The 26,994-nt window shown below is 37.7% G+C and overlaps 1 protein-coding gene across 6 annotated transcripts; it reads right to left on the bottom strand.

Moving 5' to 3' along the window:
* Window positions 1–49: 49 nt before the first annotated feature.
* On the bottom strand, window positions 50–26,548 carry AT1G48090 (calcium-dependent lipid-binding family protein). 6 transcript variants are annotated; one of them, NM_103704.6, is made up of 67 exons: window positions 26,220–26,484; window positions 26,099–26,117; window positions 25,990–26,027; window positions 25,699–25,780; window positions 25,419–25,522; window positions 24,630–24,725; window positions 24,486–24,533; window positions 24,302–24,352; window positions 23,979–24,082; window positions 23,700–23,817; window positions 23,427–23,492; window positions 22,972–23,073; window positions 22,659–22,856; window positions 22,292–22,449; window positions 21,936–22,094; window positions 21,234–21,326; window positions 20,740–21,094; window positions 20,504–20,617; window positions 19,711–19,806; window positions 19,451–19,518; window positions 19,108–19,228; window positions 18,811–19,032; window positions 18,496–18,723; window positions 18,297–18,406; window positions 18,067–18,163; window positions 17,661–17,756; window positions 17,430–17,570; window positions 17,198–17,266; window positions 16,206–16,688; window positions 15,797–16,117; window positions 15,440–15,571; window positions 15,215–15,328; window positions 14,910–15,094; window positions 14,493–14,601; window positions 14,250–14,393; window positions 13,607–13,882; window positions 12,840–13,511; window positions 12,402–12,608; window positions 11,985–12,088; window positions 11,386–11,681; window positions 11,128–11,212; window positions 10,478–10,729; window positions 10,028–10,396; window positions 9,607–9,925; window positions 9,268–9,426; window positions 9,019–9,182; window positions 8,744–8,924; window positions 8,399–8,668; window positions 8,102–8,308; window positions 7,791–7,845; window positions 7,430–7,560; window positions 6,396–7,334; window positions 6,246–6,322; window positions 5,520–5,958; window positions 5,230–5,316; window positions 4,697–4,852; window positions 4,435–4,619; window positions 3,567–4,106; window positions 3,092–3,269; window positions 2,863–3,005; window positions 2,640–2,766; window positions 2,229–2,450; window positions 1,645–2,001; window positions 1,306–1,464; window positions 909–1,196; window positions 570–762; window positions 50–301 (listed from the first exon to the last, which is right to left on the bottom strand). In NM_103704.6, the coding sequence occupies exons 1-66, from the start codon at window positions 26,232–26,234 to the stop codon at window positions 622–624; spliced, it is 12,441 nt and encodes a 4,146-aa protein (NP_175242.7). In that variant the 5' UTR covers window positions 26,235–26,484; the 3' UTR covers window positions 50–301; window positions 570–621. The 6 variants fall into 6 exon arrangements, with proteins under 6 accessions (NP_175242.7, NP_001320409.1, NP_001320405.1 ...); NM_001333295.1 differs by having other exon boundaries at window positions 10,028–10,729; NM_001333296.1 differs by lacking the exons at window positions 25,990–26,027; window positions 26,099–26,117 and having other exon boundaries at window positions 10,028–10,729; window positions 26,220–26,488.
* Window positions 26,549–26,994: the final 446 nt, after the last annotated feature.

Consider the following 26,994-nt stretch of genomic DNA (forward strand, 5'->3'; position numbering starts at 1 on the left):
AATCATCAGATTCTGTGAATATAATAGCTTATGCATTGGGCCACTGGCTGATTCAAAACTTGACTATTTGGAGATATATGAAAAAATTAATAGAATTATATATGGTACCCGTATACATGTGATGCGATACACGAGTCTAATGTTGGATGAGTCTGTACAGTACCCGATTTGTAGATGTTATCATATATATACACACTTAATATTTCTACGATCTGATTACCAAAACCCTACACAAGAAAAATTTGAACAAAATCAAATGTTCTTTCTTTTTTCACCAATGCTGTGTTTAATCTCCCCTAACCTGAGAAGAAAAGTATGTCCATTAGATATCAAACGCAAAAGGCTGGATGTTAAAACCATGAAACTATAGCTTGTACCAAACAATAACGGATATTTGTGTTTTTGTTATGCTCAGAGATTTTGGTCAGGGAATACAAAACACCAGAGATCATTAACCATTAACCAGTTGCGTTTAGATACTAAAATTGCAGTTGGGTTATATAAGGAAAAAAAAAAGAAAAGAAATAAAGCTTTGTTCAAGCAAATGGAGAAGAGGAAAAAGTCTTTACCGGGGAGGCGAGAGGGGACATTGGAAGGAATGAGAGCTCAAAGATTCAGACTTTAACTTGAGCTGGTCGTAGGGCTAGTGCCAAAGGTTGAAGATGGTGTAACTGAAGCTGGCATTTGTTGAGAAGCTCCTTCAGCCCAAGAACTCTCAGAAATTGGGGAATATGGTCTTGTCACTTTGTTTTTCACCATTCCCTAAAACGAGTACGATAATTAAATCATCATATTAATTTGGCATATAGTTTCCACCACTGTAATATCACTTATAACAACATGTTAGGGCCAATTGTTAAAAGGGGTGTCACTATGTAATTAAAAGTGAAATAAAGATCTCTTCTCACCTTTAAAGCATTCTGCCCATACAAGTTAATGGCTTGATCGATAGCTGAGTAAACATCAAAGGCCTGCTTGCTGTTGGGAATGCATTTGACAACACGGAATTGTTCCTTCGGGTCATGTGGCTTTGCTTTCAGATAGAGAATAAGCCGCGAAGGTGGAGAGTTAGGTGGGTCTTTTTTCCCGTCACTCAGTTCCATGGTTACCAGATCATTCCATAGAATATCCCACTGTATAGAACACGCATCTTTTGCCGGAATAAACTTTCTTTGGCCCATTATGTTGGAGGGTTGCTGGAAACATTAAAAGTTTGGAAATTTCAATAGAATTTCTTGGATAGATACAGAAGACGAACACTATACCAATTAAACATAGAGAGCAAAAAGGTTTTGTCTAACTCACTTGTAGCAATATCACTCTTCGATGTGTGATCATCAGAACTTTTCCTTTTGGTAGGATGAAATGACTTTCGTAGGCATCTGTTAATGCAAACTTCCCACGTACTTTAAACAGATCAACCTGGCCCAGGAATGATCCAGATTCTGCCAACTGCAATATGACCTGCAAATGCAAAATATTGGAGGTTTGAAATTTGTATAAGAATAATCATATGCTACGTAAACCAAACCAAATATATTATAAGCACCAGTAAATCCATTCCTCATCAGCTAACCAAGAGCAAAACGACTAGTGCAAGCCACGAAATACAAATTTGAACATATTTACGGGTAAAAATTGTACCTGCCCCTGTGCCCTGTAATCATTGTAAGGACGAAGCAAGCTATCAGCACCAACCGCTCTTGGAAGTCTCCGGCGAAGAAGTTGTTCATCTGAGGTGATGGCAGCTGCTATTTTCATCCTCATGGCATTTGCACCTTCAGTGGTCTTTGACAGAAGATCCAGAACTCCGCTCACAGGCTGGGCAGCAGCACCAATGATTCCTTTCCCAAACCCAGAGACAAAGCCTTCGACACCAGAAGACTTTGCACCTTCGAGAGGCTTTGTCAATATGCCTGTGACTCCTCTAAACAGGCCTTTCGCTAGAGCTCCACCTCCTTCTCTGATAATATCGCCAAAGTCCTCAACACCTTTGTTTTCCTGCCAAATCAAGAAACGCATTAGCGTGTACTAACAAAATGGAGCACAGGAAAGAAACACTGGCAAGCCCATACATCCGTTTAGTATCAGAAGCCATTCAAAAATTCAAGTGTTAAGAGGAAAATTTTCTACATATTAGGCTAATGGAAGGCAACTTGGATTGTTTATGTTGTATCCACAGGAAACAGCAACATGTACAAGGAGAAAAAACAAAGTCAGGAAGAAACCTGTCTCTGTCGACTTTGGATGAATTTTTTATCCATTGATAATGCAGCTATGCCTTGACTCATATGTCCAAGCGCGCTGCTTGCATTGCCAAGAATATCAACACCTGAGAGCAACTGAAGAGGCTGGCCAAGGAGGTCTTTCTTTACGTTCCTAATAGCATTATTGATCATAGTACTTTGGCGCATGGATATGTTCTCATGAAATCTCTCACTTATGCGTACCTATTTGAAGATAAGAAAAATTAGAAGAAGAAAAAAAATACATACTGGGTTGGACTGAAAGTGTAGCAAGTAGTACATTGACAAAACAAATTCTAAAAACTACAAAACTTGTCGACTATAATTGATGTCCTACGAGTACCAAGTAGAAACCAATGGACATAAACCAATGAATTACTCTGGAATACTTACTGGCATGTTTTCTGTATTCCCAAGAGCAGTCATCAGGGATGACCAAAATCCAAGCACTCCCCTCGGCCTTTGACTGGGGGACATCGCCATGGATACTCTAAATCTAACTTCCGAGAAGTTAAGAACTCTGCATTTTTGGACGGGTGTAACCAAGATTAAGTCTTTTGAATGGAAGATTCATTCAGTAAACAGCATATATAGACCAAGAAAATCCCGTACATACCCGATTTGAATGAATGGATCAACTGATACAGCCGTCGAGTTAGGATCGGATAGTCTACTCAAGTTGGCTTGCTGGATCATCTCATGAATGCGCCAGATAATAGGTTCATGGATGTTTATCAGAAAGGCAGTATTTTCACGTCCCTAGTAAAGAGATATAACAATGTGAGCAAAATTTTAAATGCCAAAAATAATTGTTCAGGTCGAAAACAGAAACTGTATAAACTTACTTGGAAATCTATATACGGGTAGACACGGAGATCAAGGCCAGCATTTGATTGCAAAGTAACAGAAAACTTCAAAATATAATCAGCTTTATCTCCGGTTCGCTGTGGTCTGAACAGAACTGGCATTGGAGCCAATGGCAATTGGTTATCAACTTGTATTCCTTGCATCCTTAGTTTGAACCTGTAAAACAATAAGCGTTTAGCAATAGCCCAAAGTACTTTGTTCGTATAGCAGCCAACAAAATCTGATAAGCGCAACTGGAAATTCATGATCTTAGCAAAAAAAAATTCCCTGCAAGTCTCAATCAAATCCCTTTCTGCATTTTTAGATGTTTTGAACTTTTGACACTAATGAATGCATAGAGACAGTACCCAGATTTATCGAATTTGATAGAAAATCAGTATGGCGAATTGGTGATATATGGTGGCCCTTACATTTGTAAAATAGAGCTACACCTTAAGAACCTGATAAACTCACCTGCTAAGTCCAGAGCCCAAGCCGGTTGAATATGCCACAAAGAGGTTTTGCACTGACATGTACAGTATTTCCTCAGGAGCATGGTCGATTACGGAGATTCCAAGTTCAGCAAGCTCAACAATAACATGAAACTCAGAATCTTCTGAGGCCAAAAGATGAGATTGCTGAGACTCATTTCCAGATAATTCTGACAGGGATGATGCTGGAAGTCTTCTGCTTATGCTTGAAGTAGGCTCAATTGCTGGCATCCAGTCACTGATTCTGACAATATTCTTTTTGTCTTCCTTTAAAATAGTAACTCGTATGGGTCTGGTAGGTCCACTTTCACTTCGTGGTGGATAATCACCTATCTTATCAATATCGAACTTTTCTGAATTAGAAGGATCGTTTCCATCAACAAGAAGTTCAAATAGATGTCGTCTACCAAGATTTTCCCAATAAAACGAAGCAGCCGCATTAGGAGGAAGAAATTGCCAAGACTCGCTGACACCTTCCACTTGGCGATAGCGAATAGGAAGAAACATGGAACGGTTTTCGATCCTAGGAGAGTTGATTCATATTTAAGTGAATACAAAAAATATATAGTCAGATAAAGTAGTGACAAGACATAGTTATAGGAGAGGGAATATACATTTGGATTCAGCTAACATGATGCATCATTGTATAAAAATGACGTCATGCAGGTTTTTCCAGGAACAAGTTTATTCACCAAAATGATAACAGTTTCTGAGGAACATATGTGGCAGAAATTTAATTAATCTTAAATGCAAACATGCTCAAGCAGTTGGAAAATCTATCATCTAAATAAATCCAAGCAAAGAGTAATGTCAGAAAAAATATATCATCTGGTAGATAACTGAATGTTTACCTGTAAGGGCCAGAGATAGAGTTCGGCCTGAAGATAACTTCATAACGTGAGTTCTTTGTCCCGCTTCTGACTTGTACTCTTAGCTGCAATTGATCAGTCCCATCTTCTTTTGGAACAGGAACACGCATTGTACCTTCGCTAAAGACGCTGAATGGCGTGCTCCATCTATATCCCTTCACTCGTAACTGAAATTGTCCATCCGCCGTAAGCACATTAATCATCATTAAAAAAAAGTTACACAATTTGAAGATATTTAACATACTTTCAGTAACTCAAGCCGGGTGGAAGACTGCCATCCAAAGAGTTTCGGAGGATCAGAAGGATTAATCCATTCTTCTGTCTGACAATCGCACTGTTGAAGACAGATGCTCACGCCCACCCTGTTGATAAATAAGGTGTGTGGTTGGAGATGAATAACCTGCAAACAAAAAATATAGTCATCTACTGTTAAATTGAAAGTCGGATAATATCAAGTTTAACTTAATATTCTGACCCCAAAAATGCTAAGCGTCAAGTTACTTGTAAGCATTGATCTGCGTATAAATCAACTTGATATAATAAAACACGGATAATAACCTAATATATAGCAACCGCATGTATACTTTTCACAGAAACAGGAGAGATAAAGCGGAGGCTAAACAAAGTATTGCATGTATATCATTAGGAGTCTCCACAACCAAATAGCGTAAATAAACACCAACAAGAACACTTTGCAAGAGCACACATTTGAGTTCAGACAGGTAATTAACATTCATGTGCTAGAACAATTAGAAAAATAAAACAGTGATATCTGACCTTTGTTCTGTCAGATGTCATGTTTAATACTGCCGAGAGCATGTAGTATGAGGCGTCTTTGCAGAATGCCTTTACATCTATGCGTTCCTGGAATAGGATTTGTGGTTAGTAAAAGGAACGAATATTGCCTGGTCTGCCAACCAACTAAAGAAAATGGTGACTCAGCCAGGACTAGGAGGGAAATCTTTCATACATAAAAGAGTTGGAAATGGTTTTAAGTATTTAAACACAGCCCATGAAATTTTCAAGCCATTAGTTTTCAGAATATCATTTAAGCTTTAGCTAGTCACCTTCTTCTCAAGCTCAAGGAGAGAAATTCCAGGACTGTAACTATCAGAATCCCTAGCTGCGACAGCAATACCAATTCGTGGAGAGACATAAGAATCCTTCTGAGACGGAAACAGTACAACGCCACTCCGGCCAGCTGATTCTTGTGGAGAAAGCATGCTAGGCATAGGACTAGTATCCTCAATAGACTCAAGCACTCGGACATTTTTCTTCTGGTGTCTTCTCTCCATCGAAAAAACAGGATTTTTCTTAAAAGATTTGGAAGCCCTAGTCAGACAGGGGGAGCCAGCTTCCACATTTTCTGAAGGTTCAATCTCCACCACTCTATAGCTTAGTGGAAGATAGGAATCGTTTGTAATCCAGTATGGGACAAAGAACCTTATAGTCTTTGGTGCAGCCCCTGTTTCTCCCACATCACGTTCTATACTTACACGCAATCTCCTGAAACTCCAAAAAATAGAGTTGGAAAAAAATCATTTCATGGAATATGATATTAGGTTTATGTAAAAGAAAGAAAAAATCTTCATTTGATAACTCTCAACATAGTAGGTTCCATCAATAAAGAATGTTCAGCTAGACAAGATTTTCCGAGGGATACTGCTTAGTTTGAAAAGAGATACTGATATAGCCATAACCTTAACCCCACTTCTTAACAATCATATATTCAATTTAAACAACAAATATGCATATAATCAAATACCTGGGTAATAAGCAGATAAAAGACTAACCTTTTGCTCTGTTGATGGACGAACCAAAATGATGACACGCTGTCGTTTGAAGATATATCTAAAACAGGAATAGGATCCTACAAAAGCAAACTGAAATTCAGTAATGTTCTCAAGTGTAGGTAGTTTCTTGTGCAGAATATAAAAGCCAACCTTTTCCAAAGCCCAACCGCCATGGACAGCTAACGTAAGATATACAGGTCTCTGAATATCTGCTGAATATACATGAGCACTCTTCCTTGAGGATACTACACCATGTTGTCTCTCGAGATATGTGCCTTCTTTTGTCTTTTCCCACACTGTGAATTTGACAGGACATGGAAGTCTATTTTCTAGCTTTAAAGGAGAACTAATAGAAATTTTCCAATCATAAACTGGTGTATTGAGGTCTGTATGAAGAACTGACGCATCTGCTCCTACACTGAGCCATAATGGCTTACTCCCAGTAGAAGGCTGGCAGCAGAAAAGCATATCCTTCTTCTCAAGCTGGTTTAATCTCAAAAAAAATGTAGATGCCCTGCTGCTTTGTTTGATTGTATTCTGCCGAGTCAGTAAACCTTGATCAACAAATGGTTGATCTTTTCCGCAACCAGAACTCACTGCGATGCAATAACCCCATGCATAAGAATGATGAGAGTTTTCAACCTTTGGCCGGATATGCAGGCACTGTTCATTATCCTTTGATAAACATCCCCATGGCAAAACATATGAAGATCTAGAGGCAATCACAGCATTATGATTGCTTACTCCAGAAGAGACATTCTGATCGGAAGATATAGATATCTCTAAATTGACATCTGAATCATTTACAACTGTAGCTAAACATCTGAATGTTGCGTGCTTTCTCCCATTTCTCATAGAAACTTCCATTGCAATAAAATCATTTTGTAGTGATTTCGGAGCAATACAGAGCGGAAGCAGTGAGCGAATGCTATGCCATGAGTCATCAGGACGAACCCCGATCCAGAAACCAGTGTCTCCGTCAACAAAATCCTTACTTTCCATATTTCTTAGTGTGTTCGGGATTGTCGTCTTCTCAAAGTAAGATGTTGAGATAAGCAAGCACCCGTTGTCATGTTTATCTTCAGCATTCTTTATTTCATGATAAAATGGAGAATTGAAAATGCATGTTATAAAATCTTGAGATATACGTTAACACACCCTAGTATAAATGAAAAACAGCTAACCTTTCTCTGAAGCGTATACGAACTTATATTCTCGGCATCACTTGATTGATGTAGCATCCTTACTGAAGCTACCTTTCTAAGCGTACTTTCCCCATGTCCAACAGGAAACGAAAGTGACCCGACGACCTCCCCTGTAATAGTCAATAGCTAACTATCATGCAACATAGGTACCATCTTGACTCATTGTGAAAACTCTTGGAAAAATGTCCAGTCATCTTTTATTCACGAATCAGGTGCAAACAATCCAAGGACTCAATGAAAACTAAACAATACCAATCAATCTCAAAAAGAACACAATCACACACATAAGGTATAGTTAAACAGGTCAAAGAAAAGAGTCCAAGAATTAATAGGATTGAACCTTTTCCAGCTTTAGCAGCAAGGTTTGTGACCTCAACCTCCAATCTGGCAACTCCCTATAACAATTAAACAAATAGAAAAGAAAAAAACAGATACTCATATGAGATAAGTTCCAAAATCATGACAACTGTTTTCAGTTTAGAAATGAATATTGCAGACAGACATACCAATCTAACTTGTACCACTAACCATCTAAATCATAATGTATACAGGGATAGCAACTAGGCTTAAGCGCTTATGTATACCGCATATTTGAAGAAACAGAGAATATGAATAAAGGAAGCATAGATTAACTGTTTCCTTATGAACTACCTTCCGTGGAATTTCAAAAATAAAAAGTTCATTCCACTTGGAAGTGCACTCCATCAAGTCGTTGACAATTGTAGTGGAAGGCTTGACACACTTTGTCCTAGCACTTTGAGGAAAAAGCTTTTGTGGTTCTGCACCCTGACTATCAACAACGAGGCGTAGGGTGCAAAAGAAACTGTGACTGTTACCATCATCAATAATATGCAAACCCTGAACAAAAAAGTGAAGGTGTCATCTTAACCATACAAATTCTAACATGCCACTATAAGTACTTCAAATGATGCTCTTGTATAGAGATACCTTAGCCTCAAGAATCTGTACAGTCATGTAATTGCGTGCTTCTCTAGAACTGTCTGCAACATTTAACCGATTGGAGAACCTTGGAGGGGGAACCCAGACAGAAGTGTTTTCATCGTGACACAATTTCACAACTACATCTGAGTTCTCCTCCAGCTTTTTCAGATAAATGTCACGGCCGAGTTTATTCTCTACCACAATCGTCTGAAAATCATCTTCATCAAGAGCTGAAAAAGCTGAAAGATCCCCACTCTCACGAGAGGCAGCTGATTCCTGCACCAGAGCAGATTAGTAAGTAACACATTATGAAAATTTATACTTTCACGGAAAAAGAAAAAGATAATGTACTTCTTTCATTTTGGCCGCTCTTTCTTCAAGTTCTAATTGCCTTCTCCAGGAAACAACGGCATCGCCAAGAGTTTCAAGGTTTGCAGCACTAACATTTATGTTCAAAATGTTAGTAGCAGCAATTCGCAGCCGTTTTCCTGGCTTTGACGATTGGTTCAAAGCAGTATCATATGTTTCCAACCTACAACGTGAAAGTGAGCAATCAAAATATTATTTCAAATAGTTTTATTTTCTAGTTAAGTCATATCATAAATAAGAAACAATACTGTCTTTACTTGAATATTCCATCAAATGGCTCCAGAAGGGGCTCCCACGCTTCCAACTGCGGGTTAAATGTTGAAGCAGCAATTGAGGAAATGAGTACTGCATTCATGGCCTCAGGACGACCATGAGTTGCTAGCTTGATATTGGTGACAGTTGTGTCAAAGAGAGGAGTCATCTGGAAGAATTCAGAATAGGATCAAGATGTAAACACTAGGTTCCAAAAAATTGGCTATTAACTTTAACCATATAACATAACATACCATTCCATGTAATCCATCTAGAAGTGTCAGGGAGAAGCATCTCAGCTTAATTTCTGCATTTACATTTTCCTGTGTCTTCGGCTTTACAGATTCTCCAACAGCGAAAGCCATTCGACTTGGAGGTCTTTTAAGATCAGAACGTGCAAGAAAAGTACATGCCTACACAAGGAATCAGCAGCGCTATCACGATTGGAAAATACTTTTCACTATGGGGGTAGTTAAGCTAAAAGTGGATAGTAGCTATTTCACAGAAACAGAAGGTCCTACAATTCAATGATAACTATTGAGAGCCTTTAAAGAAAAGAGACACATCATCAAACGTTAAATGGGTTGTCCAACCTGATTGTCAACTTTCCAAATGCTCCAGAGTTGAGAGGACTTTGAACTTGAAGATCTCGTGACAGACGCTTCATAAATGTTGGCCTGGTTAACAAGATCAATCCTTGGACAACAAAACGAATCGACATGAGGCGCTTCATCAAATTTAGAGAGAACACATCCTAGAGAAACATAACCAGGAGGTGCAACAGGAAACCAGCAGAAAACTTCATCGAAACCTTTCCCCACAATATGTGCGACTTTATTGAACTGTACAGGTTTTGCAGCAATCTCAGAGTCATCTGCTTTGAAGAGTATTCCCAGTGCAGGTGGCTCCAATCTAATGTGAAGAAAAACTCAAGATTATACAACATTTGTATAAAAAACAGTCCTTTCACGGTAGCTAATATAGAGACAAAGTAAACGTTAAATATTTACTAACCCTTCAGTTATGCTATCACCCAATATTGCAAAACCAGGACGTGGAACAGGCCTCCATATTGAGACAGGTCTTCGAAGATCACCACCTTTGTCCCACCAGATTCTCTCAAAATTAGGAGTTGAAACATGATAACTAGTTGCCTTAGAAATTGACCTGAGAATGTCCCATCCTGATGAATTTCCAGTCTGATCACTTGATTGCTCACTCCGGGACCCACTTGTCGATGATGGGTCAGAGGATGAAGATGTCTTGGACTGAAGGGGATTCCAAAGAAGACAATGACTGAGGCCAGGGCTATATTTTTTGGAAGGAGCTGCAGTTGAAGTGTGAGCATAGAATGCTCCAAGAACATTATCAGCACGCCAAATGCTGAATCCAGACTCAAATAACGAACTGGAGGGAACGGTGTATATGCACTCAGAGAAACTGCTGGAAGATACAAGGTCAGACCTTAGACAATAAACAATGTGATCAGGTGGTTGCTCACTTCCTATATTTGCAACACAACCCATAGCAGTGTACCCTACAGGAGCTACAGGCATCCAGAGGGAACACTCATTGCTATTATGGGAATGCTGAACATTATCCCCTTCTAAACCTTGAATAACAGAGAACAGGCCAATACGATTAAACCCAATCGGCTTCCTCACACGCCCATATGTATTACTTACTGCCATTACAGCTTGTGTAGGAGGAATTGCCCTGTAAGAAAAAACTTTCAAGGAATTAATGAGATAATATAGCTTTAACTTTTAGAAGAAGAAAACATCTGTACACTGAACCAAACTCTTGTTAAACAGTTGTAAGCACTGGCACCAACATGTTACCCCCAATTACGCGTTAAGCTATCAACTCTAATATAACAAGAGCTGCTAATCTCTGTTACGGAAACGGTTCGATATGAATTTTCTGGACGCAGTTCAAAGCTATTAATGAGTCTGATTAGATAAGTCATGACCCTTAAATACTTTTTTTGTAAATATACAAATAAAAGGACTATAACCATAGTATTCTTTGTTGTAGGGATGAAAAAATTAAAGCAAAAGATACATAACAATGAGATACACATGCAACCAGATGAGTAACTTGTTATATATTACCTTGACGTCACACAGTCTCCCAATATGACATAGTTTGAAGGAGCCTGCGGCCTCCAAATTGTGAGGTTGTTCCTAGGTCCATTTTCTGCTGACCATCCCCAAAACGAAATAATCAATGTAAAGGATTTAGAATAAATATTCTTTCTAATCAACAGTATAATTATCTGAGACAGTTGCTTAAGTAGATGAAACATGATCACCAAAAAATCAGACAGCTTTCAGGTTAAACTGTGCCACATAACTTAACTGATGTCATACCTTTTGGTGAGACCCAAATCCTGTCAAAGTTGGTGCATGAAGCTAAAGGAATAGCATTTCCAGATTGTAAAGCTCCAGTTACTTGGCTCTGCAGATTCAGTAGGAGAGAAAGAGCACTCAAAGAAAGGTGCATGTATATGTCAGTGGAGGTTAAGGACATATTTGTTTTCTCTTTAACAGAAGTGTATCCCCCAGAGATATCGACTGGATCAAGAATGATAAGACCAGACCCAGTTTCAACAACCAGGTTCTTTAGCAAGGCTCGAACCCAGATGTCTTTTTCTTTTGAGGCATACCTGTTGAAACAAGAGCAAAAATTACATCAACAATGTAACATGAAACTTAAGATCCAGTATGCAACTAGTTTAGAAAAAAACTGGTTTTCAATGTCACGAGCAGGACGTAGTGGTGGTCAGATGAGGGGTTACTTTAGTACAATCCTTTCTTTATACAGGCATATAGATAAAGTAATCAAGCAATCATATTTGTGTCTGCCGAAATATTGGGTTGTTACGCTCAGACCCAAATGTCCAGAACTGTCATGTATGACAAAATGGTATAAATCACTGATCCAGTGGTTTAGAGAACGCTGCACTTACATAAAATTAAAATCCAATTTCACTCGCAAAAGCTTTTCTACAGCAGAAGAGTCATCCAGAGATGACTTTGTACCGTCAAAGAACGTGAACTCAGGAGATACAACCTGCACAAAAATAAGCTATGAATTTGACAAATCCAGCAAAACAAGAATATTTGGATTTCCTTAATCAGATAGGCCTGGAATCCAGAGTTTGTGGTAAATCACTCGAAGAAGGTTGAGGAAGAGATCTCTATATAACCAAAGGTTATGAGTAAAAAGAGAAAAAGAATTATACACCAAAATCAGGGAGTAACGACTCAAAAAGTAAGGTAACAAGTAAAGAGAAACCATGATTCAAAGAAGATAAAAATAACATAATTTAGGCACTCAAAACTTAAATAAACCCGTGAAATAACAAAAAGAGAAGTAAACCTACCTGAGCTTCAAAGGTAAAACTCTGACCAGACTTCGAATCATATTGACAAGTGTCTGAAACATCTGATGATTTGTGCGCATTGCTAAGCACATTCTCCGGATTAGATGAGGCATTTTCTAACATTGAGATGTCAACACCATCTTCCGGAGAAAATAAACAGCTACTATCGTTACTCAAATAAATGCACTTGCTCAGAAGCGATCCATTCTGCCACATGCATAAAAGGAAAAACAGAAAACAAGCAGCTAGCATAAATCAAGAATCTTGGAAAAAGGGGAGTGTGGAGCAATGATTACAACAAGAAAGTTCCTTCTCCTCTTCTCACTATAAGTGCTTAGCAAATGTGTAGAAATTTACTCTGAGCAAGCTAAGTGACTATGCAAATTACATAAGTATGTATTAAATATTAAATTGTTTAAAAGAGAGAAGAGTCTCAACCTTAATTTTCACATTGACGAAGCGCAGCTTCTTTCCATGCCCAACGATTATGATGGGTTCTAATCTTCCTACGTTTAAATCCTTCTCTCCTTGCTCACTCAACGAGATTACCTTTCCGCATCCGTCATAGGTATACTCATCAATGCCCAGTGAATCTGCTACTAATTGTCTACGTGGGGACAAGTGCACAACATCTTCTGTCTGTTTATAGAGTGGCTCAGAGAGAACTATGCCTCTACTTCTGGTGATAGGATCATTTGTTGGATCTAATGTTTCATCTCTTCCTGTTATTGCACGCAAAGCTGGAACAAAAAATTCACCAACCGCAAGAAGGAAGTCAGGAACAGCAAGGATACGAGGTTGTTGCACCCGCAAAACACATGACTGAGAGGATGCTCGCCATCTATAATCCATCAGCAACATCGTTGAACATGGTGCATCAAAATCAAGAACAGCCCTAGAGTTGGCTCGCTTAAAGCTTCCCTTATTAAGGGAAAAGGGAAGAGATTCAGAAGAAGCCTGCTTGGAAGCATCGACCGATGAGCCGAGCATCAGTCGCATTTCAGGCTTTGTGTTAGGGCGGATATCAAGAACAGAAACTTTAGGAACTGACACATACAAGTCTGTCTCAGATAGTGATGTCATCCTGTAGGATACCCATAATCCTTCAAGCTGTGAATGGAAATTTGGTATCTTAGATATATGGTATAGTTCCTAGATGACAAAATGTACCAGGAAATAGAAGAATTAGGCTCAGAAGCACGTACCGCAACATGAGCTAATGATGACTCTTCATTAACACTATTACGTAACTCGAGAAGAGCATAATTGATATCAACAGCCAGTATGGTAACTGTACGTGACATAATCATCTGACTATTCAAGTTGACTTTGTCAGCCAGTAGACGCATTTTAGCTTTGGGACCAGAACTGCTACCACGGAAATCTGGAGGTAGCTTTGGCTCCTCAAACAAATTCATGGATGTGCAACTTACAATAATATCATATTCTTTGTCAGACATCACAGCATGCAAGAAATCAATCTGCACAGCAAATATTAAGAAAATAATTAGTCCTAAGAAGTGACTGCTGATACCAGTAGTTAGGAGAAGGTAACAAGTTTATACATAGTACTTAGGGATGATAAACAAAAATCAAAGACACTGTAAGATGACTCCCAGTTTCAAGCTTGCCTAAAAGGCAATGATAAATATAAAATATAAAAATTGTGATTATTTCATAGCAAGGCGATCCTTTTAAGACAATAACGTTTATAAGTATAGTCATCCCTAACCTAGCAATATGAAGAATCAAAGACCAAAAAAGAAAAAATGCTTTGTTTAAGGTCCAGGTTCTTGACACCAAAAGCAAATATTGAAGTACGTCAAATATAGAGAAGTAGACTTGTACCTTAACCTCAACCGAAAGTGTTGGGACTTTCTTAAAAACATCTCTTAGGCTGCGCCGGACAAAAATGTCCAATCCCTGTCCTTCACGTATCATTGGTTTACCAATTGAACCATTTATGCCTACCGACATATTTAGTCCAAGAATCTTTACAACAAAAAACAACAGAAATAATCATCAGGCTAAAGAGTATTCATTCCTCACGATAAATACAAGTGTTCCATACTTTTCGTAATATATATGTACCTTCGCATGAAGAACATCTACACGTACAGCAGTGGCATCTTTCTCCGGACACCCATGCCAACTTATTTCATTTGATACCTCCAGCTGACCAAGGTCAAGTTGAATGTAACTGCAGGAAATACAAATGTGTTGAGATTGTGCCAAGAAGATTCAGAGAAAAAGTTGAGCTAAATATTTTGGAGATTCAGCTAAAAAAAAACATGTTGCAGGCCTCAAGCTTTCAGAATCTTTAGACCTACAGCCAAAAGGCCAGAATCTGCCTTAACTATTTTGATGTCAAGTAAACACTGTGATAATTGATATACCAAGGTGTCAAAAGAGCTAGAGATCCATGAAAAGTTATGTGTTATCCTAAACCTAATAGATATTTGATAGGATAGCACATATTAATAATTTCCACACTCTATTTCTACTTACTCCTTGCTCAGAGAATCTCTAGGGACAACAATTATTGGAGTGTCTAACGAAAGGTCCAGTTTCACCGCAGTAGCACCATCCATTTCATCTTTCTGGATTAGCCACTCAAAGCCTCCAACTTTGTCAACAAGTTTAATGACTTCTTCAGAATGAGGAGTAGCAAGTCCCATGAAATATGCTGTAACCTGAAAACCATTTCATTGGGTTGTTCCACAACAAAATGATGTCCAAAGAAGAGTATTTGTATAACTTTCGGTTGCATTTCAAATCAATTAGGTAAGAGGCAGGTTCAGTGATCATGGTACCTCTTGAACAAATCTGTAGAGAAATACAATGCGAACAGCCGATAGTTTACCAGATAAGCTATAATCATATCCTTCATAGTCGTCGTCGCCAGCACTATATGAACTGAATTTGAACTGCAGTGTAAAACAAGAATCAAGCAGATTCACAACCACATCAAACAAGAATCAACAATATCACAGAAACAGGAATAAAACCATCAGAAATTTTTATATAATATTCAATACCTTGATAAGAGACTCAACACCAGGATCTCGTATGTCACAGAGCCAACTCCAACAGTTTCCAGAGTCTAACGACTTGTCACAGAGTTTAAAATTTCCCAGAGTCCCTTCTACTGAAAGAGAGCTCGGGTGAACCTTGAAAAATAAACAAATTTAGCCAAACTACTAGTTAACTTAAAATGATGCTGTGATGAAATCATTTAACTAGAGGATCAACTACAAATGCAACTTTTGGAAACCCAATTACATAATATCATGAACAACTTTGATTTTCTTGTACTACTGCATAGGGCTAATATTAAGAGAAAATCATTATAAGAAATTAAATACACCAAGATGCCCCCGGCCAAAATATCTTACCTTAATGTCCAACACAAATCGTTCCTGCACAAACATCGCAAGCTGAGAACCATCCTCCTTGTTGAGAAACACAGTCACATTATCAACATTCATGTTCAGGTAAAACACTACACGATCCTTGCCATATCCAAGTAAGCCTTCAATGCGCCCACTTTCATCATTTGTTTCTTTCTCACTATCAGATTTCTCAGGTACCAAAGTGTTGGCATCTTTATCATTTTCGATATATGATGCAGTGCTCAAATCAAATCCAAAACCAATTAGAGCAACAACAGTTGGTCTGCTGCAAAAGAACTCCAGTTTTGACATGCGAATGCTCATCTGGAATTGATTTCAAACAGAGCTTAGTAAAGCTGATAAGAAATATGTGAGGCAGTAAGATGTCTTCCGATGGTCTTTCACTACATACCTGTGTATCAATTCCATTATAATCGTGGGAACTGGAGCTCCTCGTCAAGAAAACAACTGACACAAAATCAGAAAATTCACCACCCTGCACCTCATAAAATACCTCATCGCAAAGACTTTTTCCCTGAGATGTATCTTTTTCATGAAACCCTCCTTCAGTATCCTCGAGTCCCACATGTTCATCGGAGTCCATCATCATGCTGCATTGAATCATATCCATATCCGGAGTACCTGGTTCTGTAGGTGACAGAAACTCTGGTAAAGCATCTGTGTAGGCATCTTCATCATCTGCATGTCCTACAGGCATCTCCTTGTCGAAAGAATCACATGTTCCTAATGATTCTTGTATGTCTTCGTTCTTCAGGACCGAGTAAGCTAAATACTGAGCACTTCCTGACTGCTGCTGCTGGAGTTCATCTTTGATTTTCAGAGAGTGCAACTTTGTTCTAACAGTTAAGCCACTCTCGGAACTTATCAAGTGCACCTGCAAAGCAAACACAATTCTGCCTCTATCAAACTAGTCTGTTGTGTAGAACTTAAAGGATAAAAACAGCTTATGAAAAAATTACAAGACATATCAGGAAAGGGAACCCGAGAAAGGCAAAAATCTAAGCAAAGGAAATCTAGAAAAGTGGAGCACTAAGATATGCAACATGATTTACCAAACAATACACTAAGAACTTATCATTTACTAATCCTTAGTCAACGATACTGTGGCTTTGATATTATCAAAAAAAAAATATGATAATAATGTGGCTCTGTTGGTAGTTTCCAGTTTCCATCTCATCATCAATAGCTTAGCCAGGCTTAAATGAACTGATATCACTTTAACCAGAAACCAAATTTCATGAGGTTAGATTGTCTAAGTTTTGTACACCCAACATGCCTTAACCTTTACCCCTTCTATCCTTAGTACCCGCGACACAAAACACACGCATATAACTCACTACCTCAAAACTTAAACGCAATGAAATATGTTCAGCAAACACAAACCTTTCCTCCGGAAGCAAGAACTTTAAGAAGCAGAACCTCTTCAACCTGCTCATCGCATTCATTCTTGATCTGCGGGATATGTAGGATTTAAGAAGTCAAGTAAAAAAAAGGAGAAGTTGCTTTCACAGAATGTCAATGGTTTGTCAATAACCTACGCACGTTCCTAATCAACACGGTATGGCATAAAAATAGCCTGCTTATAAAAACATGTAGATAGCTGATTATAGCTAACCTTTCCATACAAGTACAACTTCGTCTCAACCAAAGCACCAGTAATAACAAGATCAGCAGCTTTCATATTCCTGGTCTGAGGTTCATGGAAGTCACCATCACCATCACTCGTTTGACCAAGTACATCCCCCGACAAAGGAGCCTACAAAAGGAAAAGATTTTCAGCATTAAGCGAAGACGACCATTGCAGTAAAAGCCCAGAGAAAAGAAGAAAGAGATTTTATACACATACAGAAGCTTGATAGGTGGCTTGGACCAGTCCTCTCAGCCAAGCTGCCTTCTCCTCCCCCTGAAATTCTATGATCCAGGTGCTAGAAGATTCCAGGGCCTGAAGAATGCGGAAGATCCATCAGATAAACAGAAATGAAAATACCACAAACAAAGCAAGGTTGTAAAGGAATATGTGTGAGCTGGCTTTTTTCTCCAGTATAACATCGAAAGCAACTTCAATAAAAGTAAGATCCAGAGAATCATAACACTACCATCTTATTGTTCAGGTAGGAAGCCATTCCAAGATTTAGCAAGCATAGCAAGCATACCCAAGTCACCAAGAGCGTATATTGTATTCCCTAGTCAACTTACAGATTTTTCGGTTCTAATCTAACTCCTATTATTTAAAATAAAGCAGCTTAGCGTACCTTTTTAAGATCTGTTCCCCTTACACCGACAGCAAGACAGTATGGAGAACCACCAATATTTGCGGGTGGAACCTCGAATACTTGCCTACCAGCCATGCTGCACACAGAAACTTTATATTTAAACGTCTTAACATATGCAAAAGTCTTTGTAGTAGAAAAAAGAACTTGACAAAAAAAAAAGAGAGAAAGAAAGTACATAAAAGAAAATAATTAATAAAATTAGCACAAACCATAAATAACGTTGATAATCAAGTGACTTCTCTGATTCAAATGTATACAGATATAAACCAGATAGAACAAGGCGACAAGATTGCCAAGTAGCAACAGAGTTGCCAATTCCCTGAAAAAAGTAGATTCCGTGAAAATAAAAAATCAAAGCTAATACAGATCAACCAAACTTAAAAAGTACTTGTATATTATAATGCATACCTTCCAAACTAAGATTCTAGCATCACTAGCAAGATCTGTAGGACTCCAAGGTTGGATTCCATCTGGCATGTGATCAACAGGAGCTTGACTGTAGGTTTTCATAGCACCATACAAGATGTCGAACAATTGCATGATCCTCATATATCTTGTTGGAGAGAAATGAACACCAATATTTGGCACTTGGATCGATATTCTAGTAGATGGGTAACTTGGGTGAGGTACTTTGATCTTCAACAAGAAATAGATCCGTGTCAAGTAGAAATGCCTTGTTGTCGCAATTGACTCTTAAAAATAAAATATCACGCAAGGTAATACCTGATCAACAATAACTGCCATTCCACACCTATCAATAAGGGAATAAACATTGTCCGCTTTCTCTAGAATGGGAGACAGAATTGGCTGATTAGTGAAATCTTCCATGACTAAACTGCAACCTTGGTTGTCAGATCCACAGTCTGTAAAGAAAGCAGCAATATCTCTTCCCGAAATGCAGAACCGGGAATATAAGTTTTGCCTCTGCTCCTCAGACCGAGTATCCTGCAATAGTACAAGAAATATAAGAAAACAGAAAAGAAAAACTAGTAAACTCGAAGGGCTAGTCTAGAAACTTACCATGGTGGTTAACGTAAAATTACCAAAATCCAATAGGAAATGGCTACTGCACTTGGACGATCCTGAAGCCCTCAAAGGAATTCTCACCTTTGGAGCATCAATATCAATGTCGAGAGCAAATCTAAGAAACCAAAGGCAAAGTATAAAGGAAAGCTGGTGATGCAACTTGTAAACAATGATAAAATAATTAGATCTAATCCCCAACAGACTACAGGGACAGAAGATTGTGTTCCATGCAACAAACATTCCACTCTAGTCACTCACTACCAAATGGTCCAACTCTGATCATATGGACAAAGATAAAAAAAAAAGGATATATAAAGTCCAGTTAAACTGTTCTAACCTGCTTTGCTCCTCCAATACTATTTGAAGTTGCTCTTGAGCCCGTCGAGTCACTTCCTCTAGTTTCATCTGTAATTACCGGTGCAAATAAAATTAAATGCTATGGTACGTATGCAGGAAAATAAACATACAATAATCTATGAATGATCAACCTTGAAGGATCATACATGTCTTATTTTCACCATGACAATATAAGCAAAAAAAACTATGTAAGAAACAGGGTAAGAGTAGGAAAATTTCCACTAAGCATTAGACCAGTACCTGAAGCACAGCAGCAGTTTCCAGCGCAACAGTAGGGCTAACTGCATTACTTCGCTTCACAAACTCTAATACACGATCATAACTTTCAGTCCATATCTGCAAATACGTAAAACCTTCAATTGTGCTCAAAGCAGTGGTATCAGATAGAAAGACAAAAGAACAAAGTAAATAGGGTGCAACGTGGAACTATTACGCAGAAAATTATCAAGACAGAATAAAATGAAATAACATTAAGGCCATCAAAAGCATCGGACTAAGTCAATTCAAATATTTTAGAAGAAACAATCTTTGATATGTGACTACGTATTTCGGACTCTTCCTATTCCCACACACCAAGTTATCTAATCTGAAAAACAATTTTCTATTCTGGATGAGTGTTAGTGACCCCTTGGTAGCAGCTGGATTTGGTAACATTATAATTTTCGTAGTTGGGTGTTAAACTTCCATACTAGATAGACTTTATTTTGTCTCTAACTATATACAACTGAATTTCCCAACTTAGAAAAACATAGGACCATGAGAGTTACAAGTAATTCTTAATTTCAAAGAAATTTAACAACATACAACCTTCTCCCTTCATAATTTCCAAAAGGGAAGCAGGAGATTTAATTTCCAATAACACTTTCTAAGGTCCAGACAATTGACAATCCCCCATTTTCAGAAAACCAATGCCACCAGCTAGATAATAAATAGAAGCTGCTATACTCTGGACGAATCTTAAAGTATGTAAATATTACGCAGATCGTAAACGACCATGCTTCAAGAGTATACATATAATATATGAAGAGATTACCGTAGCATGACAAGGGGATATCGTGGCTGATAGCCTCCAATCAATGTTCTCTCCAATTGGTGCGTTCACAAAACTAGCCATCAAGGCATTGGTCTTTCTCTCACTGGATACACTCTGCAAAGCCAGCATGAAACAGAGAGGGAAGGGGGGAGGTCAAACTTCATTTTATAGGCAGGCATATTATCTAATCAAAGAGACTGCTGACCCTGTTAATATGGTGAAAATTGGAAACAAACCTGCGCTAGAGAACCTTCTGGTGCAGATAAGCCATAGAACCTCAGTGATACATCACACTGAGTACTTCGATGTCTGAACTTGGTCGTCACATCGAGCTGCTCAAACCTACCACACAGCACCTCAGTCTGATTTATATCAACAATCCTAGCCGCACCTTGACCAATTGATACCGTTACAAGAAAGTGAGTCATATTCTGCATGTCTTTTCCTGAATACAAATTCATCTCTTCATCTGGCTGATGACTCAGTAACTTATTTATGGCCTTCCATTCATCTTTAGTCAATCTTTCCTCCATCAATTTTGATCCGCCAGCCACACTATCTACCTCAGGGTCATCTTCAGCTTCTGTCCGCCTTCATGGATATGGTAGCCACAAAAGTTTTAAAAAAAAAAATGGTTTCTATTTGTGATCATGACTGCGACAGGAAAAAGAACTGAACAGCCAAAAAAGCAAGAAAATGTATTTAGAAGGAAGCAGCAAACCCTACTGACCAGTTGAATGAGAACCAACCACCCTTTTTCAGCTTTCTCTGCTCAGCTGCTTCTTTTGACTTTACAGATTCTACCTTTGCATGTGCAAGCAACCTATCACGGAAATACAACATAATAAATGATAAGATAAGTCCGAAGAAGAAAAAATCACAGAGACAGAACAGTGACTGTGAGAATCTCAATAAAAATAGAAAGGAAGAATGGCTGAGTATGAACTTCTTATGAGCAAAAAGTGGTATTGATATGACTAGAAGTAGTAATTAGATATCAGCTAGTATGTCATTCACAAAGTTTGAGCATTACTTGAAGAATGAATCATATTATGTTTAATTATGTTACTATCGTAGAATAGCATCTGAACGAAAAATTGTTCTTAATTATACACCTGAAAAAGATCACAAACGTACCCTATCAAACAGGGCACTACCAAACAAACTTCATCACGACATAGATGCGAGCCTAACTACCCCTAACATAGGCAACAGCTAGCTTAACCACTAGGAAAATATAAGGCAGGTGTCTACAAGTGAAATCTTTTACAGTATAATAGAATCTTAACCATGGTCATGTGAACCTCTCACATAAATTCAGAGATAAAGAGTCAGCGGGATGGAATCCCAATAGTAAGCATCAGAAGGTGGGATTTGATCATATTAAGAAACCACATGCCTTCCGTTCAAAATGTTGGAATTTGATTATTACCTCCACAAAAGAATCACTTTGGAATCAAGGTCCTTTTCGATTTCTCTCATCTCTGGGTAATTAACATCTGATGACTGCTGCAGAAAATTGGCATACAGCTGAATATAGCGCCTACGTAACTGGCAAAGATGGTGAATGCTATCCCAGGAAAATCGATAGCTGAAATGGGGTGAACATATGCAAAAATCAGATCAAAATATAAATTTATTCCACAGATCAAGTACAGTCATGCTTTACCAGAAGAAGCTTAAAACTACGCAAGAGTAAAAACCAAACAGCTTTACCAAATAAATGCTGTGTCTTTTCCTATTATGTCAGTGAAATCCTACATGAGAGAGAATAAAACAAACGTGTACCATAATCTCTTTTGTTGTAAACTAGCTTGAGCAGCAAACCGCCACCACAGACGTGGAGCTTCTGAAACAGGAACCATAGGCCTTAAATGTGAAATCTCTATATATGTTTTGTATCTGGAGACAACTTCGACTAGCTTTATCCAATCATGATATTGCTCCTGTTAAGAAATGGGAAAGACAAAATACAAGAGAGTTAAGTTTACCACCTCAAGAAAAAAAAATCCTGAACTCTAATGGGTCTCAGAAATTTGGAATACAGATAGAAGAAATTAGAACCCACAAGAAAAATTTACGGCTAACCCTGATGGAAAATGAGGAACACTCCCAAAAAAATATAGCCAACTATATCAAGTACTTTAAGTGGTACCTCTGTGATAGTCACGTTAACATCATTAAGGATAACTGATGCCCTTTCAAATGGAATCTCCGGATTATTTCTCTCCTGATTTCCTAACCGGTGATATTTAAGAGATCCATTGATAGGGGACAATAGATAGTGACGATTCAAGGCCCATTTTGACTTTATTTTATGCTCGGTCTGCTCCTTTATGCCATCTTCAAACATCTGAAGGAAGACTGTCGAAAGTTAGATACATATCACTCAAAAACATTTCATTTGACTAATAAACCAGGCAAAAAACACAACATAATCCCCAAGGAAAAGGTATGTATGAACAAACCTCAATCCATTCCTCAGGAGTAATATTGTCCCATTGCTTCTCTATTTCCCAGGGAAAGCTATTAGAATCATGATACAGAGCGAGCCTCTCAAGCTGCAACGACTGTTACAGAAACCATGTGCTAACATGAATTTTTGGTTCAAGTCAATAAGTAGCATCATCATTATTCATCACACTTCAGATATTCAATCAACAGACCACGTAAGAAAGTATATTTCAGTTGAAATCTCAGCATTTCATTAATTATCTTAAATTATAACTAGTATTCAAAACGAACACAGCAAAAGAATAGGGAAACACAGCAGTAGAGAAAATAACTAATTGGAAAGAAACAAAAACAAAGATATAAAGAGTTGTTTAAACTCCAAAGAAATCTGGCATAAGAGCCTAGAAGTATTTCTAAAACTGCTTTGTCATTTATCCATGTCGTTCATGGCAGGAAAAAACAAATAAACATTCATTTTAAAAGCCCAATCAATGTTTTTATTGTACTTGAAACCTCTGGGAGAAGAGCCCTTGAACTTCATAGATGAAGAGCCTACAAAACGGGATATCTTAAGAAATGGGAAGACTAGATTTGTTTTCCATTTATGAACCACAAGAGAACTCCAACGTCCCAATGGAATTATAGTTGTTTATAGTCCAAACACACATCTACTTTGAAACACGATGCTTTTTGTCAACTTTCAACTACTTCGCCCAGTTAAGAAAAGAGATAAAAAGCTCACCTTACGCAGTTTATCCAAAGCGCCACTTGTGTCAAAGGTTTCATTTCCTTCTTCATCCATTGTAACAGCTGCGAGCTTGGCCAAGGTGATGCCCGCAGCAAAGGGGTGCCCTGGATTACTAGAGCAAATATTGTTGAAATAAGAAAAAAAGCTAGCAAGTATTTCTGAGCTGTCTCTAATAAACACCAACAACAAGACACTAAAAGCGAGCAGAATAGCTAAATATGGCCACAAAATCAGAAGGGAAAACAGAAACAAAAAAGGCAAACAGCCACAAACCTGGTAGAATCCTCGTATCTTATATGTACATTGCTGATGGATACTTTCAGATTACCAATAATTGTAGCAATAATTGAGCCTAGCCATGAATTCCCTTGTGGAGGCTGAAAAGAACCAACCATCAAAGATTAGTTATAAAATGCTTAGCGTGTGAGAGTTATTTTATCTAGTAGTTAGCAAGGAGTGCATATATCGTTCGTAAAAAATCATAAGTTATCCTCTAATCAGATTAGGAAAGTTCCAGCGTCACACAAAAAATACATACCCCTGAAATGAATATAAGAAGATAGCCAAAAATAAAGTCATCAAGTTTAGAGACGTACACTTCCCAGCTTAGACTTTGCCCTTGCTTCAAGAGTTGCTGTTTCTGCTTCCTATGTAAAAGACACGAGAATGATAACTCAGAATAACATCAAACCTTGTAGATGAAAATGAAAATCCAAGTTTCATGTAACGGTCATATATAGACGTATCCATGAAGCTCCATCAGCCAGAAATACGAAGTACCTCGATCTGCTGAAGCTTGGTTTCTAGAAGCTTTTCCCTGTCTTCCTCCTGGTATGTAATTAGTGTAAGCAAATTCAGTACCAACCAAAGTGAAAAACTTAAAGAGAAGACAAGCAAACATAAATAACAATTTCAACAGAATACCTTAAGTGTTCGGTCATCAGGGGCAGGATAAGCAAGAACGAAGACACGATCGATCAGAACAATGACTGGCTCTTTGCCTAAACTTTTCCAAGGGACCTGAAACAAAAGTTTATATGAGTCACTTTCAAATTTTAGATTTAATACCTAGCCATAACTACAAGAGTTTCCTGACAAAAGTAGCGTTTGCTGGCATTAAACACAAGTCCAAGTTCAAAAATTAGAATATCACTCTGACTTGCAACCTCCGTGACATTTGACTTCGTATCAAAAGCTTCAATATATGCAACAAACAGAATCACATGCATATATATTTCATTTTTATCCAATATTCCAATTAAACATTTTAACTTGTATCCCAGAATTCATAAACAATGACCTAAAATTTTCCACTTTGATCACTATTACCAACTAACATGTTCTTCATAATCCAAAATGAAATCAATTTCCAACATTGCTATTGTATATCAATACATGAGACCGTCACACATGCAAACAGTTCTGGTCACGTGAGCATTCAGAGCTATGTAATCACAAAGTGATTTTTCGGCTCTCTAAATCCTCAAATAACTTTAACATAGATCGAAATGAGTATATGTATATGAAGAAAGAAGCTGCAAGTAACTCTGTAAAGGATTACCAATCCAGCATAAAGTTCTCACAGCTCAAGTACGTAAACTTTTGAGAAAGAAGAAATATACTTCATCTATCAAGAGTACAGAACGGGAACAGTGATCTTGAGGAAAATCATCAAAATTCTACCAAGAGAAAAAAAAAAAAAAAAAAAGTTACCTTCAAAGTGATGGTTCCAACAAAACCAGATTTGACAGCTACTGGAAGCTTCAGTGAATTAAGAGCTTCCGCCTTTAACTTCAAATCTTTAAGAACAACATCACCTAAAAAGTAAAAAAAAAAAAAAAAAAAAACCCCAACATCAAAACAACAACTGACTAGACAGCCAAGGGATTACATCTCTACATATATCACTGTTCATAAACCATGAGCAGTCAAGAATTTTTAATACGCTCAAGATACATCTATATAAAAATACTAACAAAAATGAAAATCCAACCTTTCCAGACACTAATTCTCAGAGCCTCTGTGGAGAGTCCATGCACATATTCACCCAAATACCTCCGAAGCAGATGCAGTACCTGAATACCGAGTCGCAGCAATTATTAGATACTTCATTCAATTATTTAAGGAGACATGAAGACCTCTACATAAGAGCAAAGATTTCCTGCAAAACATATCACTACAAACTGCAGAAATTGATATCTGAAACAGTCCAAGTCGCTAACTTAGAAATTTGTTCTATTCCTCATTTTTATTCTAATAGTCAATGCACTATTCAACTAATTACTTCTCCAGTAACAGCTACCATTGCTGCTCTCATAGATGCTAAACTAAAAACCCATTTTCATAATCCATAGATAAATTCCAACATACGACGAGACAAGCTAATCAATCACCCAGAATCACAACATCGAACTAAACCAAACACATAACTTCTAAAACTAGAAACACCAGAAAAAAATAACCGGTAAAGAAGACATCACAATCCCCAAAATTAACAAAGAGAAAAAGGCTTACATGAGCTTCAAACATGGCGGAAACAAGAAATTAAGCTCGGAGCGAAAAATGGAAAGGTTTTTCTTCAAGTTTGGTTGAGAAAATCGAGGATCATCGAGATCCGAGAAACGAACCGATTCAACATTAAAGAGAGAGAAGCACCACGATCTCAAAATTACAAATCAAACAAAGGTTCGTCGAATCTCAGTAATCGATCTAGCGAGAGAGAGAGGATTAGAGAAGAAGCAAGAGACTCGAGAGAGAGATAGAGACGGTTTGTGAGAAAACGAAACGAAGTGAGAGAAGAAGAACGAGACTCAGGGATGAATTTCAGGTAATATACGTGCCGGTCCTATGCTATTTGTATTTTGTATTTTTCTACTTTTTTCCGGTCAAAATACACTTTTTAATTTTATTTTAATATTCAAAATTATAACACTTTTGACCCCTATTTTTCTTAAAGATTTTACATTTATCCATAAACTTTTTGTACTTTCAGAATTGTTGAGATTTTGAACAACATAATGAATTGTTTTTGTGATTGATTGTTACATGAGTCTATTGTTAATGGTCATAAATATATCCACTTCGAAACAACATATCATTTTGTAAGATTCCAAGATATTTAGACAAATGATGTTACTACGAATCTTTTCGTTATCCTAATTATGAGGTTCCAAAACTTCAATAGATTTAATTGACAATTTGACATTACATATACAAGAGGTTATAAACTATTTTTATGCTAGAATAAAATCTAGAAAAAAAAAATACATGGGATCCATTAATATGAATT

Source organism: Arabidopsis thaliana (genome assembly GCF_000001735.4).
Source record: "Arabidopsis thaliana chromosome 1 sequence".
In the NCBI taxonomy this organism is placed as follows: Eukaryota; Viridiplantae; Streptophyta; class Magnoliopsida; order Brassicales; family Brassicaceae; genus Arabidopsis; species Arabidopsis thaliana.

Bases quoted from the DNA above. Each gene is read 5' to 3' on its own strand.
- AT1G48090 (NM_001333295.1), bottom strand. The intron at 4,620-4,696 runs GTATGTTAAATA...GGACAATTTCAG, and splicing joins CCCGGCTTGAGTTACTGAAA to TTACGAGTGAAGGGATATAG. The intron at 2,767-2,862 runs GTATGTACGGGA...CCAAAAATGCAG, and splicing joins GATCCATTCATTCAAATCGG to AGTTCTTAACTTCTCGGAAG.